A 14,535-nucleotide genomic window follows, 5' to 3' on the forward strand; every position below is an offset into this window, starting at 1 on the left:
TATCTCTGGACCTACCTCTGGATTCTCTAAATTAGGAATACCTTTATGTTCTTGAGCGCAGGGGGTTTGGCCCTGGGTTTTAACGATACTGCGTGGATTATATTCCGCCCTTTTCGCTCAGGTCAATATAAAGGGTCATTTGTCCCCACAGATATCAGTTAGATGGGGTACACGCCAAGGGTGACCGTTGTTGCCCGCCTTGTTTGTTTTAGCCATCAAGCCCCTGGCCCATTTAATTAGGTCCAACATGAGCATCAAAGGGATAGAGGTCAGGGGAATTCAACATAAGTGCACATTATATGCGGATGACATTTTACTTATGCTCACCTCCCCTTTGACCTTTCTCCCTAATGTAGATCATGTTCTCGATAAGTTCTCTCAGGTCTCTAGGTCAATCATAAGTCTGAAATTTTAAATATAAATATTCCTGTGGAGGATGCCAAGTTGATCAAACTGAACTTTGATGTTCAATGGACAGAGGACAAATTAAAATATTTGGGAATATATATAACCCCATCCCTATCCTCCCTTTTTTCCGCTAATTTTGTAGCGATGAGACGCAAGCTTAAGACTGATCTGACTTCTTGGGCAGCAATAAACTTATCTTGGTTTGGTCGCATCACTGCAATTAAGATGACTCTATTGCCCAAGATCTTATACTTGTTTAGAACGGTGCCGATTGATGTTCCCTCTCCATTCTTGCTTTCTTTCCAAAAAGAGATTCTAGCTTTTGTCTAGGGCCCCCGCTGCTGTTGTGTAGCCAGTAGAACCTTATATACTAGCAAGATGAATGGGGGTCTGGGTTTACCTAATCTCACTAAATGACTATGCTGCCCGCCTTGCATAAATTGTGGTCTTACATCGGAAATCTTCTCGCCCTTTGTGGGTTGACCTACAAATTGAACAACAAGCTTGTCCAAAAGTGCCCATTGATTTCCTACCGTGGATGCCCATGCGTAAGAGGCCGCTTATTTTATGCCCACTCCTCTCCTCATCGCTAGCTCTCTGGGACCGGCTTCATAAGCCCTTTGGATTTTTGGATTTCAATCACTCCACACCCCTGCTGCTCCGTTATTTGGTAACCTGGAGTCCCCCCCCCCCCCACCCCAGGGATACAACTTAGGCAATTTCAATGGTGGTTGGATAGAGGCCTTTATAGGATAGGGAACTCCTTTTACCATAAAGGGATTCGTCCTAAAGACTATTTTTTGTCTCTATTTATAAGTTGCCTCTGGGGGAATACTTACGCTTTAATCAAATATCTCACTTCTTAGCTTCAGTGAAGGAAAGAGCAGCTGACGTAACTGCCACTACGGCTTTTGAAAACTTATGCATCAAATTTTCTATAGGGGGTCATGTATTGTCTATCTTATATGCAATGTTATCACCACCGGATAAACTAAGCTATATGGTGCAATGGGAACGTGATCTATCTGTATCTGATTCCACTTGTGAATGGCAAGATATTGCTATGCATACAGCTAAAATATCCATAAATGCAGCTCTAGTAGAAGCCAATTATAAAGTCCTCCTAAGATGGTACCTGGTGCCCGCACGTATAGCTAAGATGGTTCCGGAATACCCCTCTCACTGTTTCAGGCATTGCGGAGCAGAAGGAACAATGTACCATACATGGTGGACTTGTTGAAAGTTAAAAGGTTTTGGCGAATCTTTAACATGTTATACTCACTGACCCAATGTAATGTACAGATGTCACCCACATATGCTTTGCTAAATGTGAAGATTCCAGGTCTGCTGAAAACCTCTTAATGGTTTGCCTCCTTTCTATTTCTAGCTGCTAAAACTGCCATTGCTACTTCATTATAGTTCTACTACTTATAGATTGTAAGCCCTCGCGGGCAGGGTCCTCTGCCCCATGTATCAGTCTGCCATCTGCCTTCATGTAATGTATTTTTTGATCTTGTAATGTTCTTGTTTGTTACCCCTGTCGCCTGTATAGCGCTCTGGAATTAAGTGCGCTCTATAAATAAATAATAATAATAATGGAAAATAGCAACGGTGCCTATAGATTTAGTTAAATCTAAGCTAAACTGGATAATGGTTAATGACAGACTCCATGCCATTCTTAATGATAAGTAAGAACTATTTTACGAGGTTTGGCAGCCCTGGATGTCATATTTAGATCCCACATCTACTAGAAGCAGGTCTCTATAGGTGGAGGAGGTCGCGAGGGTCTCATGCTTTCCATCCCCCTTCCCTTCCCCTTTTTTCTTGTCTCTCGTGTGTGTGTGTGTGTGTGTGTGTGTGTGTGTGTTTCATACATGTTCTGTGTTGGATCCATACTTTTGTATCTGTCAAGGGTTTCCTCCCGTTCTTTTGGTTTTGAGGTTCCGTATAGACTTCATTGAGACTGCTACATACTAAGTCTATCACGGGACATAATATGTTACTTGCTGACATTGTTAAAGTTTCTGCCTGTTGTTGGCCTAATGTTAGGCCTTGTTGTTACGCCTATGTTAGGCTAATTGTATGTGTCCTTATACAAAAACATTACTAATAAAACTCTTTGAAAACCTAAATGTGTTAGTGTCTATATTATACCTTTTAAAAGAACGATGGTTGACCTCAGGGAGTCCAACCAAAACTCTGCGGAGACCATCACATGTTTCTCAATGTCGGTAATCTAGCCAGACCCCTCATCAGTGTGGAGCAAGATTCTGGCTATTGGGAGTTCTCCACATTGATGAGGTGCAAATAGTCCAGAAACAGGTGTCTCTGGTGTGGATTTCTTGCTTGGGTATTTCCCACGTCATCTCATGCTTGATTGTGGCTTTTTGGAAGGGGAAACTCCAGGTAGAGGTAAAAAAAAAAATAAACCTGCTGCAGAAGCAAATAGCATTGCTTACCTATCCCAGTTTTGAAACTACCCAAAATCCATTTGTTTTGGGTTTTTTGTTCTGTATTGTGTTTCTGTACTTCCTGGTTGAGCAGTTGTACACAGTACTACAGGTTCCAGAATGCAATGCTTTCCCTCAGCTGTTCATCAGTCACCCACCCTGCCCATTCCCACCCAAAGCTGTTGCAGAACATCTAGGTTGTGTTCACACATTGCAGTTTTATTGTGTTACTGAATTAATTGCAGTACTTTTATCATTTCATTGTGTTCCCACAAACACAGCACACTAGATTCTCTACCTGTAATGCTGATATTTTAATAAAGTAAAGAGCTTTTTGAATTTATTTTTTTTTCTTTTCATCTCCACGCACATATTATGATCAAGCATCTTTTATCTTTGAAGTTGAGCCCCACAATAGGACTTTATCGGATAATCTTTACATGGGATATACTGTTTATGCCTCGTTTTTTGTCCAGGTGGGATTGGCAGTGCCGACTCTGATCCTCTGTGCCATTTAGCATCATTTAATTGTGTTACTGTATCACTTCTGTGAAGACGCTGCAGTACTGCAATGAAACTCCAACATGTGTGAACATAGCCCGAATCTTATGTTACGTTTACATGAAACAATTATCGGGCGAATTTTCGCGATAATGATCGAATTTGAACGATAATCGTACGTGTAAACGCGGCGAACGATCGAAAAATCGTTCATTTTGATCTTTTAACATGTTCATAAGTCGTCCGCCGTTCGCAAAAAAATTCGCTGATAGTTCCGTGTAAACAGTCGTCGTGCGATAGTCCGGCAGCACCGCCCGCCGCCCAGCCCCCCGCTCATCCGCAACCCCCGCCACCCCGATTGCCTCCCCCGCCGCCGCTCCGATCGCCACCCCCATCCGCTGCCGCTCCAATCGCCACCCCCACCCGCCGCCGCGGCCAAGAACATACGTTACCTGCTCCACGCAGCAGGTCTTCGGACATCCCCAGCTCCCCTCTTCAGCGCACTGATTGGCTGAAGAGATGAGTCGGGAATTTCAAACGGCTCCTCTTCAGCCAATCAGTGCTTCTCTTCAGCACTGATTGGCTGAAGGGGAGCCATTTGAAATTCCCAGCTCATCTCTTCAGCCAATCAATGCAAGGCAGCACTGATTGGCTGAAGAGGGGAGCCGGGAATTTCAAACTGCTCCCCTTCAGCCAATCAGTGCTGCCTGCACCTGTCACTCAGGTGCAGGCTAGACTGGCTGGTTAGAGATGGTGAATCACTCAGGGGATTGGGGGGGGATCCAGCCAAGCCCCCTGTGACATCACGCCCTGCCCCCTGTCTGCATCATTAGCCTGTCCTCAGCAAACACACACAATGTAAGACAGAGGCATGTAATCTCTGTCTCCTAAGATGGGAGAGCAGTGGGAGCAGGAGACAATGTGGATTGGCACAGAGGCCACTTTTTTTTTCAGTTCCTGGATGTCAATCAGCTACCAGTGTGGCAAAACCGTACAGATATGGTAATACATTATATAGATACATCTATATAACTTTTAATGTACTTTTAGTAGAAAAACTAGTTTTTCTTACTGGAGTTCCCCTTTAACTGTAGACCCTACCTTGACTTGGTTGTTCTGTTGAAGGCCTGGCTAGCTTACTTATGTTGAGAAACGTGATGGTGTATCTGCAGTATTTTTGTATATTATACTTTTGGCCGTATGAGCATCTTTTCTATGCATCAAACTTATCAAAATGGCGCACAGCCATCAATTTGGCGCAACTGTAAAAACACACTCCTTACAACTGAAGTGCCTTTAGGGTATTATGTAAGTGTGGTTTTGCACCTTTTAAAAAAAAAATGCAGTTGTTAAATGTGCCGTGACAGGCAAAAATGATCATACATTTTTGCGCAATAAAGCAATTGTCCCTCAAAGAACATAGGGTCCATTTACACAGAAAGATTCTGCCAAAGATTTGAAGCCAAAGCCAGGAGTGGATTTGAAAAGGAGAAATCTCAGGCTTTCCTTTATGACCTGATTTCTGTTTATAGTCTGTTCCTGGCTTTGGCTTCAAATCTTTGGCAGATAATCTGTCAGATAATCTTTCAGTGTAAATGGACCCATATGTAAAACAATTATAAATCCCCCTCCCCCAAATCTAAACATACAATTACAAGAAATCCAACATGTAAATGTTATATAACTTTTTTAAAACAATAAGTCAAATAAAAAAAAAACCAATGGAAGTTGCCATTGCCGCCTGTAATATATGTTCCTTAACCCCTTAGCGACCCATGACTTATCTGATACGTCATGGTGCCGCGGGGGGTGTTCAGATAGGGGTCCCGCCGGGACCCCGATCTGAACGGCGCTGATCCCGGCTGTGCAGCCAGGCAGTGCCTCTATTAGCCGGCACGGGTCCCGTTGCCGCGTCGGCTAATTAAGCCTCTAAGTGCAGCTGTCAAACCTGACAGCTGCACTTAGATGCTGTGCTGTCCCTGGTGTCTAGTGGGACGGATCTCCCCAACCCCCCCCCCCCCCCCCCCGCGATCGCATCGCGGGTGGGGGTGGGGGGTGGGGGAGATCCGTTCTTCTGCCCGTGCCGGGCCTCAGTGTCCAAATGACTCTGATCCCGGCTCGGCAATAGATTGCTATGGCCTGCTGCAGGCCATAGTAATCTATGACCGATCTGATCGATCTTTGCTGCGTATATACACAGCATTGATCTCTGAGAGATCAGTGCTGTGTATATACAAGTCCCCCAGGGGGACTTCTAGTTAATGTAAAAATAAAAGTAAAAATGTTTTTTTTATTAATAAAAAATCCCCTCCCCCATTAAAAGTCCAAATCACCCCCCTTTTCCCATTTTATGAATATAAATAAATAAACAAATAAACATATTTAGTATCGCCGCGTGTGTAATCGCCCGGCGTAAGTGCAAAAAAATTCCAAAGTGCAAAATTGCGCATTTTTGGTCTCATCAAATCCAGAAAAAATGTAATAAGTGATCAAAAAGTCACCTATGCACAATCAAGGTACCGATAGAAAGATCACATCATGGCGCAAAAAATGACACCTCACACAGCCCCATAGACCAAAGGATAAAAGCGCTATAAGCCTGGGAATAGAGCGATTTTAAGGAACATATATCTGTTAACAATGGTTTGAATTTTTTACAAGCCATCAGATACAAGAAAAGTTATACATGTATCATTGTAATCGTAACGACTTGAGGAACATGCATAACAAGTCAGTTTTACCATAGGGCGAACGGCGTAAATGCAAAACTCCCCGAAATCAAAACAAATTCCTTTTTTTTTTTTCAATTTGACAGCGCAAATGACTTTTTTCCAGTTTCGCAGCATATGTTATGGGAAAATAATGCCTGTAATTGCAAAGTACAATTGGTTTCGCAAAAAATAAGGGCTCATGTGGGTCTCTAGGTAAAAAAAAAAATGCAAGTGCTATGGCCTTTTAAACATAAAGTGGAAAAAGCAAAAGTGCAAAAACGAAAATTGGCTTTGACCTTAAGGGGTTAAAAAGAAATACACTAACAAGAAAGGGCCATCAGCCCAAAACACATCAGAGTGAGTTCCCACTATCTAAAATAACTTTTATTGGCTCATATGCAAATAAATATCCCTAGTGCGATTTTAAAAGTACGCACTCCTATTGCTCACATAGTATCATAACCCTATTTGGGGAGTAGTAACCCAGTAGCTGCAGACTACTAACTGGCTATCAGTATGTCTATCTAATATTATTCATTCATAGGAGTGTGCTAGTTAAAAGCAAAAACGCATAGCCCCTCAACTAGTATCCCCGGCGTCATCATGAGGTGGGCTGGTGGCCCTTTCTTGTTGGTGTATGGTAATTCCATCAGAATGAGTTCCTTTATAGGCACATTTAGGGTTAGTTATTGATTTCCTTAAAAAGATACACACCAAATATCTGTACCTTCTCCATGTTTCCTTTTCATTTCATTGCTATATAATCCTAAATCTCCTCCGGGCTGAAATCCTGCACCTTTTACATGGTAGCTGATTTTTTTTTTTTTTTTTTTTTTTAGGACAATAACTGCATCATCTGCCGAACGGACGCCTGGACAGATCTTGGATTAAAAGCAGCTGACGGTAAAAGCGGTTTTGTGGAGGGTGGGGGTGGGGGGGTTTGTCAGATTGTCGGTACAGAGTCGCTTAAAATAAAAGATGTGTTGAATTGCCATATTCTGACCCCTATAACTAACTTATTTTTTTTATCTGTGAAGTCGTATGATGGCTTGTTTTTCTTCTGTATACTGTAGTTTTTGGGGTACATGGCACATTTTCATACATGATGTAACAAAAAAATAAAAAAACAGCAATTTTAGCATATGGTGTTCTTTTCATTTATACCATTCAGGATGTTTAACATTATGCATTAATAGTTTGGACAATTTTGTGTGCAGCAATACCAAATGATGTATATGTTTAACACTTAAAGGGGTATTCCACCCAATGCAGTTAAAAAAAAAAAAAAAAAAAAAAAAAAAAAATTGCAAAAGCAGCCCTGTTGTACTCGCTGTGTCCCCCTAAGCGCTGGGACACCATTCTTGCATTTCTGCATGCTTCTGCTCTTTTAACATTCTGTCATGCTTTTCAATATGGCATTGCCCTGGAGACTCCAACTCCCAGCATACACCACACCTCCTATGTCTCCCTCCCCCTCCTCCATTCTGTCATACTTTCTCCCTAGCTCCCTCCATCCCTCATCTACCGCTCTGTTTCCTCCCCTGCGTTCACGCCTCTCCTCTCTCCATCATCCATTGCTGTTTCCTCCCTGATTCACATCCCTCTCTCCCTCCCTTCCTCATCCATCCATGTGCAGGGGCTGCTGTGCTGAGGAAATGTATCTCCTGTCACACCTCACACCAGAGACAAGCCTCTATTGTCCTGTGTCTCTGCAGTGGGCTGGGTTAGCAGCAGTAAGTGTTTACAACCCAGCCCAAAGCAGAGACTGAGGACATGTGAGAGGGGGAGAGGAATAAACAAGACTGAAAACTCAGTGTAACAGCATTTTTTGTTGACATGGGGTGAGACACCTAAAAAAACATCCAATTGCATATATATTAGGTACTATTAAATAATGCAAATATATATATATTTTTTTTTTAGTGGAAAACCCCTTTAAATCCCCCAAGTGGACATTTATAAGCTATAATTCCATTGCTTAGGGTCCATTTACACAGAAAGATTATCTGACAAAGATTTGAAGCCAAAGCCAGAAACAGACTATAAACAGAGATCAGGTCATAAAGAAAAGCCTGATATTTCTCCTCTTTTAAAATCAATTCCTAGCTTTGGCTTCAACTCTTTGGCAGATAATCTGTCAGATAATCTTTCTGTGTAAATGGACCCTTATACTAATCAATTGCACTGCATTATCACTGCAGTGTTATTGGTGCTCTGCTAGTACAGCCTGCCTGCAGTAGGCCTCTGGCAGGCATAGTAGTAGATGTTGACCAACTACTATTGATTGCAGCAAGTAGAGGGATAAACTGCCAGTACTGGACTGAAGTTCACTCCCAGTAGTTGCAGGCAAATATGACCTGTAAGATGAAGTTGGCTTCTGTCACCTAATAGAGGGGCACAGTCTATGTTCATCTAACCTACTGATAGATCACTATTGCACATGGGGTGCTGAGTATGAAGGTAAACTTCTTATGTTTATCAACGGCACCGTTTTCGTGCAGTTTGTAGTTAAACCCCTATTCTAGCGTTCCCAGTGTGTTGATTCAGCACGCCCGCTCCACTGATTTTCATTATTAGGGGCAGGTTGGCCAAGGGCGAATCAGTGCACTGGGGCCGTAGTCCTGTCCCCAGTGCGCAAAACCACTTTTCTAGTCTAGGGATTTAAAGGGAACTAATCACAGCTATAATGCATATAACAATGTAAGTAGCTCCTAATAGAGCTGCTAAAGTGTTTCCCTACCATATTGTGTCTGCTGTCTTCCTAGCGCACACTGCAGGTAGAGAAACCAGGACTGCTCTCTGCCTGTTAGCATGCTCTGCAGGGATCACTGACAGGCAAACAGGCCTGTTTAGAAGCCACTTTGCCTGTCAATCATCCCTACAGAGCAAGCTAACAGGCAGAGAGCCGTGACTAGTTATGGCCCAGATGACTAGTTCCGGTTACTGTTCATTTACAGCACCCTGTGCGCAATAGGGTCATATCAGCAGGTTAGATTCCTTTCATTAATTATTCATAACTCATTTTCCATTATTCATGTTTTTTCCATTATGCTTCTCATCCTTTGCTTACCCTTTCTTATCTCAAAATCTTCTCCTTGACTGGAATAGATTCCCCCCTACTATTTTGTAGGCTCGTGTTGAATGATATAACACACTGTACCATGCAACCTTTGATAGTTGTGAACTATTTGATGTACACTAACACTTGTTGTTTTAGTATTTTATTTACCTATTGCTAATCTTGTTTGAACACTCCTATATAAGTACCTGAATATGTTTAGAAAATCTTGTTTGGCCTACCTTGTACTCTCTTCATACTGAAAGAATCTTTCAAAGTAAGGGCCCTATTACACCAACAGATAATCTGACAGATTTTTTTAAAGCCAAAGCTGGGAATGGATTTGAAAAGAGGAGAAATCTCCATCTTTCCTTTATTACCTGTTCTCTGTGTATAGTCCATTCCTGGCTTTGGCTCAAATAAATCTGTCAGATAATTTGTTTAATAGAGAATTACTTAGCATAATATAATCTGACATTATTGCCACAGCAAAGGAGGAACAATTACCTTAAGCAGCAAGAGAGTCAGTAACTCAATTAGCTGATGAGATGATAATTCTTTCAAATCTGCTGCCGTGAATGAACTCAAATCGCTCTCCTTAGCCTGAATGGACAGCAAAAAAAGACAATCAATAACCGACAATAATTAAAGGGATAGTGCGGCGTTTAAAAATTATTCACTAAACACACATTACTAAGTTATACAACTTGCCTCCTTCCCCGTATCCCCCACCCCTGGAAGTGTGGTGCAGTATACTAACCAGTTACTGTTGACCCCAGCTGCCATCTTGGGTCGAACTACGTCATCTTTGGGAGGCCGGCCGGACCGCTCCAGCCCTCCCTCAGCTGGTGTCGACAGTAATCTGGTGAGTATAATATACGACATGGAGAGAAGAGAGCGGCTGCACATCCCACCTATGGCTGACACTAATGCCGCTAGGCCTATATTAAAAACCAACGCCAGGATGTTGGTATATAAAATTGATCAAACCATATTGCCCCGTGTACCATGTGCAGGTCTCCTACGCTAACTCCACACTGTGTCAGTCAGCGACCGCCAACCCCGCAAAGCGTGCACATGCAGGGAAAGGAGGCCAAGGAATGGACCTGCAACCCCAATGTCACAGGACCAAACCCAAAACACCTCACCAAAACCCAGCCGGCACCACCGGCGGGGAAGGCTGCCCCCAAACAACACAAGTATGAATATGGTATTGTACTCATCACTGCTGCTGCAGACAGAATGGGAAAGTCATAAGGTACTAACATGTGAGCACAGGTATATCCTACCAATTTGGGTCATGTGGGTCTTATGAAGGGGAGTGCCAGCTGCTCAGAAAAGGGAGAACTACAAAATACGACATGGAGAGAAGGGAGTGGCTGCACATCCCACCTATGGCTGACACGAATGCTGCTAGGCATTCCATGGCCTCCCTTCCCTGCATGTGCACTCTTTGCGGGTTGGCGGGGACCTGCACGTGGTACACGGGGCAATAGGGTTTGATCAAATTATATACCGACATCCTGGTGTTGGTTTTTAAAATAGGCCTAGCGGCATTCGGTCAGCCATAGGTGGGATGTGCAGCCGCTCCCTCCTCTCCATGCTGTATTTTATAATTTGAGTATACTGCACCACACTTCTGGGGGTGGGGGGACACTGGGAAGGAGGCTATTCACTTACATAACAAACATTACAAAGTTGTATAACTTTGTAATGTGTGTTATTTAGTGAATAATATTTAAACGCCGCACTACCCCTTTAACAGTTTCCCCCTATAAAATAAACTGAAAAAGAAAATATTAAAAGGTTGTTCCCATCTCAAGTGTTATAGTTATACTTGTAGGGTTTATCATGCCAAATATGTTTGCAAATACAGTCAGTCATTTAGCAAATTTGCCTCCTTCTCCTGATATAGTGCTCTTTTTCTCCCATTGTTGATAGCTTGTTTAGTTATAGACCACCACTCTGCTCTAAAAGCAGTGGACTAGCTGGTGTGTGTATATATAGCTACAATATGCATATTAACAGATTATACAGTATATGTTCACTATGGAGGAGATTTATCAAACCTGGTGTTAAGTGAAACTGGCTCAGTTGCCCCTAGCAACCAATCAGATTCCACCTTTTATTTTCCAAAGAGTCTGAAGAATGAAAAGTGGAATCTGATTGGTTGCTAGGGGCAACTGAGCCAGTTTCACTTTACATTGTGTTTTGATAAGTCTTTCCCTATATCTCTATACATCTACATTATGGGTCCATTCACACGTACAACTGCAGTTTTTAAGCTGCAGATATTGCTTAACTAGTTCACTAACTTGACGAGTTAGTCCTACATATATTTAACTACATCAGCAGAGATGGGAATATCCCTATAAACAAAAGTAGAAGCCTGACTAAGGCAACAGCTTTTAAGATGTCCTATTACAGCATATATGGATATCCCTCTAAGAACAGCAAATAAACGCTTAGGGCCAGTTCACATTGAGCAAGATCGTCGGAATTCCGCGGAGATTTCCGCCGCAGAATCCCACCGTGCTCAGTGTGCTGCTGTAAGTGAATGGAGAGGGTGCACGCTCCTCCGCTTCCTCTCCGCTCAAAGAAGTAACAGGTTAGTTCATTGAGCGGAGAGCAGCGGCAGTGGACGAGCAAGCGCCCTCTCCATACACTTACAGCAGCACACTGAGCATGGCAGAATTCTGACGATCTTGCTCAGTGTGAACAGGGCCCTAAGTGGGAAATTTACTAAGATTGGCGTTTTAGACGCACATCTCTTAAGAAATCCAACAGCATCTGAGGCTGTTCAGTGGCAGTAACCTCTGAGCTGGTGTAGATTTCCACTATAATTTACAATTGCTAGCTGATGTAAATTGAAGTAAACATGGTGGGGGGGGCCATGACCCATGACCCATTCACACAAAGGCATGCCCATCTGTGTTTAATTCAAAGCTGCTGAAGCCCAGAAAAGAGCAATACTTCACTTCTTACCTGAGTCCATCTGTCACCAAGTTTAATACAGGCATTGGCAAGAGTCATATCATACCTGTAAAAGATACACAATGGGGATTTAAATTTTAAGGCAAAATTATATAAAAGAATGAAAAAAAAAGACTAACAAAAAGCTACATAAAATTGCATAAAGACTGAAGGAACCAAGTCTCTAAGTACAGTAAATATTCTGATATATGACTGCATTAAGTAAATATGGAAACATTTTAATAGATGCCTTCATGCACGTAGATAGAATAAGGTTTTCCAGCACATAGAATGACATGAATGGATATAGGTTCCAGAATACACCAGATTGTCCAAGATCTCCTCACATGTATCTGCCACATCCCAGAAGATCTATTTGACCTAATTTATCTTGGTATTAAAAAATAAATAGATACATTTAAACATTTATAAATTAATCATTTATTAAAGAAAAATATAACCTGATGATATGGTCTTGTAGGGCAGTGCATGAATATTTATGAGGAGGCAGTAGGTGGGTGGATCAATGCACTGAGAATATATACCACCCCCAGCACACCTAATACCCTCATTAGTAAATTAATAAAAAGTTAAATTACACAAAAATGTCCAAGCGGATGACTATTATAAAGTTACATTGGTAGTCAGCGTCCCCTGCCCTATAAACCCAAACCAGAAGGTTCCATTCTTCTACCTACCCTGCTGTTAGTTTCCCTTCAAATAGGGAAGTAACAAAAACTCTGTAGTGACCAGGTGGTGTTACCTCTGTATATGCAGTGTGTCAAAATAATGGCGAATTAAGTAACTTTTTACTGAAATGTTGCTGACTTTGGTGAGACTGCCATTCTGATATTTAGATGAATGCTGTACAATACATTTATCTAGGTTGAGAGACAGAAGTATCTTACAGGAGTGGACAATATGTAGAGCGTTTGTAGCAGTGACATTCATCATGAACCAAGTGACATTTTAAAAAGCATGCACTCATTAATCAAACTGATGTCCTCTTATCCACAGCACCACAACCTGTCCTATGGACAGTATGAACAATGCCACTTTGCCGCTATTACACACAGTGGGATGCAATGTGTTTAGGGATATATTGTTAAAATGTGCTACTTTACAAAGGATCAGTGGTGTAATATAGGTGTGGCAGGAGTTGCAATTGTGACCTGGCCTCATAGTCATAGTACTAATCCTCATTGTGTGCTGCAGCTAGGGCCAGATAATACGGAGGGCATCTGGGACCCACAGCCTCTATCAGAACTGGGGAGTGGAGGCATCTGCAGCCACAGCTTTCAATTCTTTTGATGTCTTTACCTTGCGACGTATTATTATCAATATTTTATATTAACAATTTCATTTAATCTACCTAACTTTTCTTGAGCTAGACATGGATGCTGTTTATTACTATAGGCGTGGTTGCTATGTGGCCATGTATATCAAGGCCAACAGAAGTTGCCCAGAAGGGGGGTGGGAGGGGGGGCAAGCCAAACTGGGGCCCATGAATCTTTAGTTACGTCCCTGAGCAGGCTGCACCGAACACCACAGGTTGTGGATTACAGTGGTTGGTTTCAGTTCACAGTTGTTGCACAGCCTTCAGTCAGTGTATGATAAAAGTACAGCACTCCTATTGTAGAAAACAGAGAGAGAAAAATCCATATTGAAGCAGAACTAACAGAAACTTACTTTGGCTGCACTGGGGGCATGCCAGGTGTGTGCATCCACCCATCCCAGTCAACTTTATCAAGAATGTCCACCTACACAGAAAGAATACATATTGATAGTGAATGCACAAGTAAAAGACAAACAACGCATTAGAAAGGTCTTGAGACTCTTTCACATGTTATGTTGCAGCCTTGTGCTATTATAAAAAAAAAATGTAAAAGCCCCCCCCCCCATCATTCTGCACTTAATAACAAAGTGATAACTGAATGTTAGAAATCTTTGCGAATTTATTGAAAAGCAAAAACTAAAATATTGAACTGACATTAAGTATTCAGACCCCTATTGGTATCTTTAGAGAAGTTCCTGTGGATTCCATTGCTCCTCCCTGCTCACAGTCACATGCATCTCCGCCGTGCCATAGACTCCAATCTATGCACAGACTGATTCCACCGACCATCCAAAGAATGAACCAGTTCATTCTTTGGACGAACATTGCAGACCAGAGTTTATGGCACGGGCAGAGATGCATGGGGACGAGCGACGGAATCCGTGGGAACTTCTCCGCGCAGATTCCTTAGTCTGAAAATACCCTAACTTAGTACACTTAGTTGAAGCCACTTTGGCAGCTACTATAGCTTGGTGATTTTCTGACATTTTTCTCTGCAGATCAACTAGTGTCAGAAAGTTATACAGATTTGTACTTGTATTAAAAATCTCCAGTCTTCAAGTACTTATTAGCTGCTATATGCCGTGCAGGAAGTAGTGT

The 14,535-nt window shown here is 42.2% G+C and overlaps 1 protein-coding gene across 1 annotated transcript in view; it reads right to left on the minus strand.

Annotated features, from left to right (window-relative positions):
• The window catches only part of LTA4H (leukotriene A4 hydrolase), a 44,969-nt gene that overhangs the window by 6,476 nt on the left and 23,958 nt on the right, over window positions 1-14,535 (minus strand). Inside the window, exons 14-16 of the mRNA XM_069973778.1 lie at window positions 13,791-13,861; window positions 12,114-12,168; window positions 9,636-9,731 (exon numbers count right to left, since the gene is read on the minus strand). Coding sequence (XP_069829879.1) covers window positions 9,636-9,731; window positions 12,114-12,168; window positions 13,791-13,861 — 222 coding nt within the window. The remainder of the gene's footprint in view (window positions 1-9,635; window positions 9,732-12,113; window positions 12,169-13,790; window positions 13,862-14,535) is intronic.

The sequence above is a fragment of the Dendropsophus ebraccatus genome, chromosome 1 (assembly GCF_027789765.1).
Source record: "Dendropsophus ebraccatus isolate aDenEbr1 chromosome 1, aDenEbr1.pat, whole genome shotgun sequence".
In the NCBI taxonomy this organism is placed as follows: Eukaryota; Metazoa; Chordata; class Amphibia; order Anura; family Hylidae; genus Dendropsophus; species Dendropsophus ebraccatus.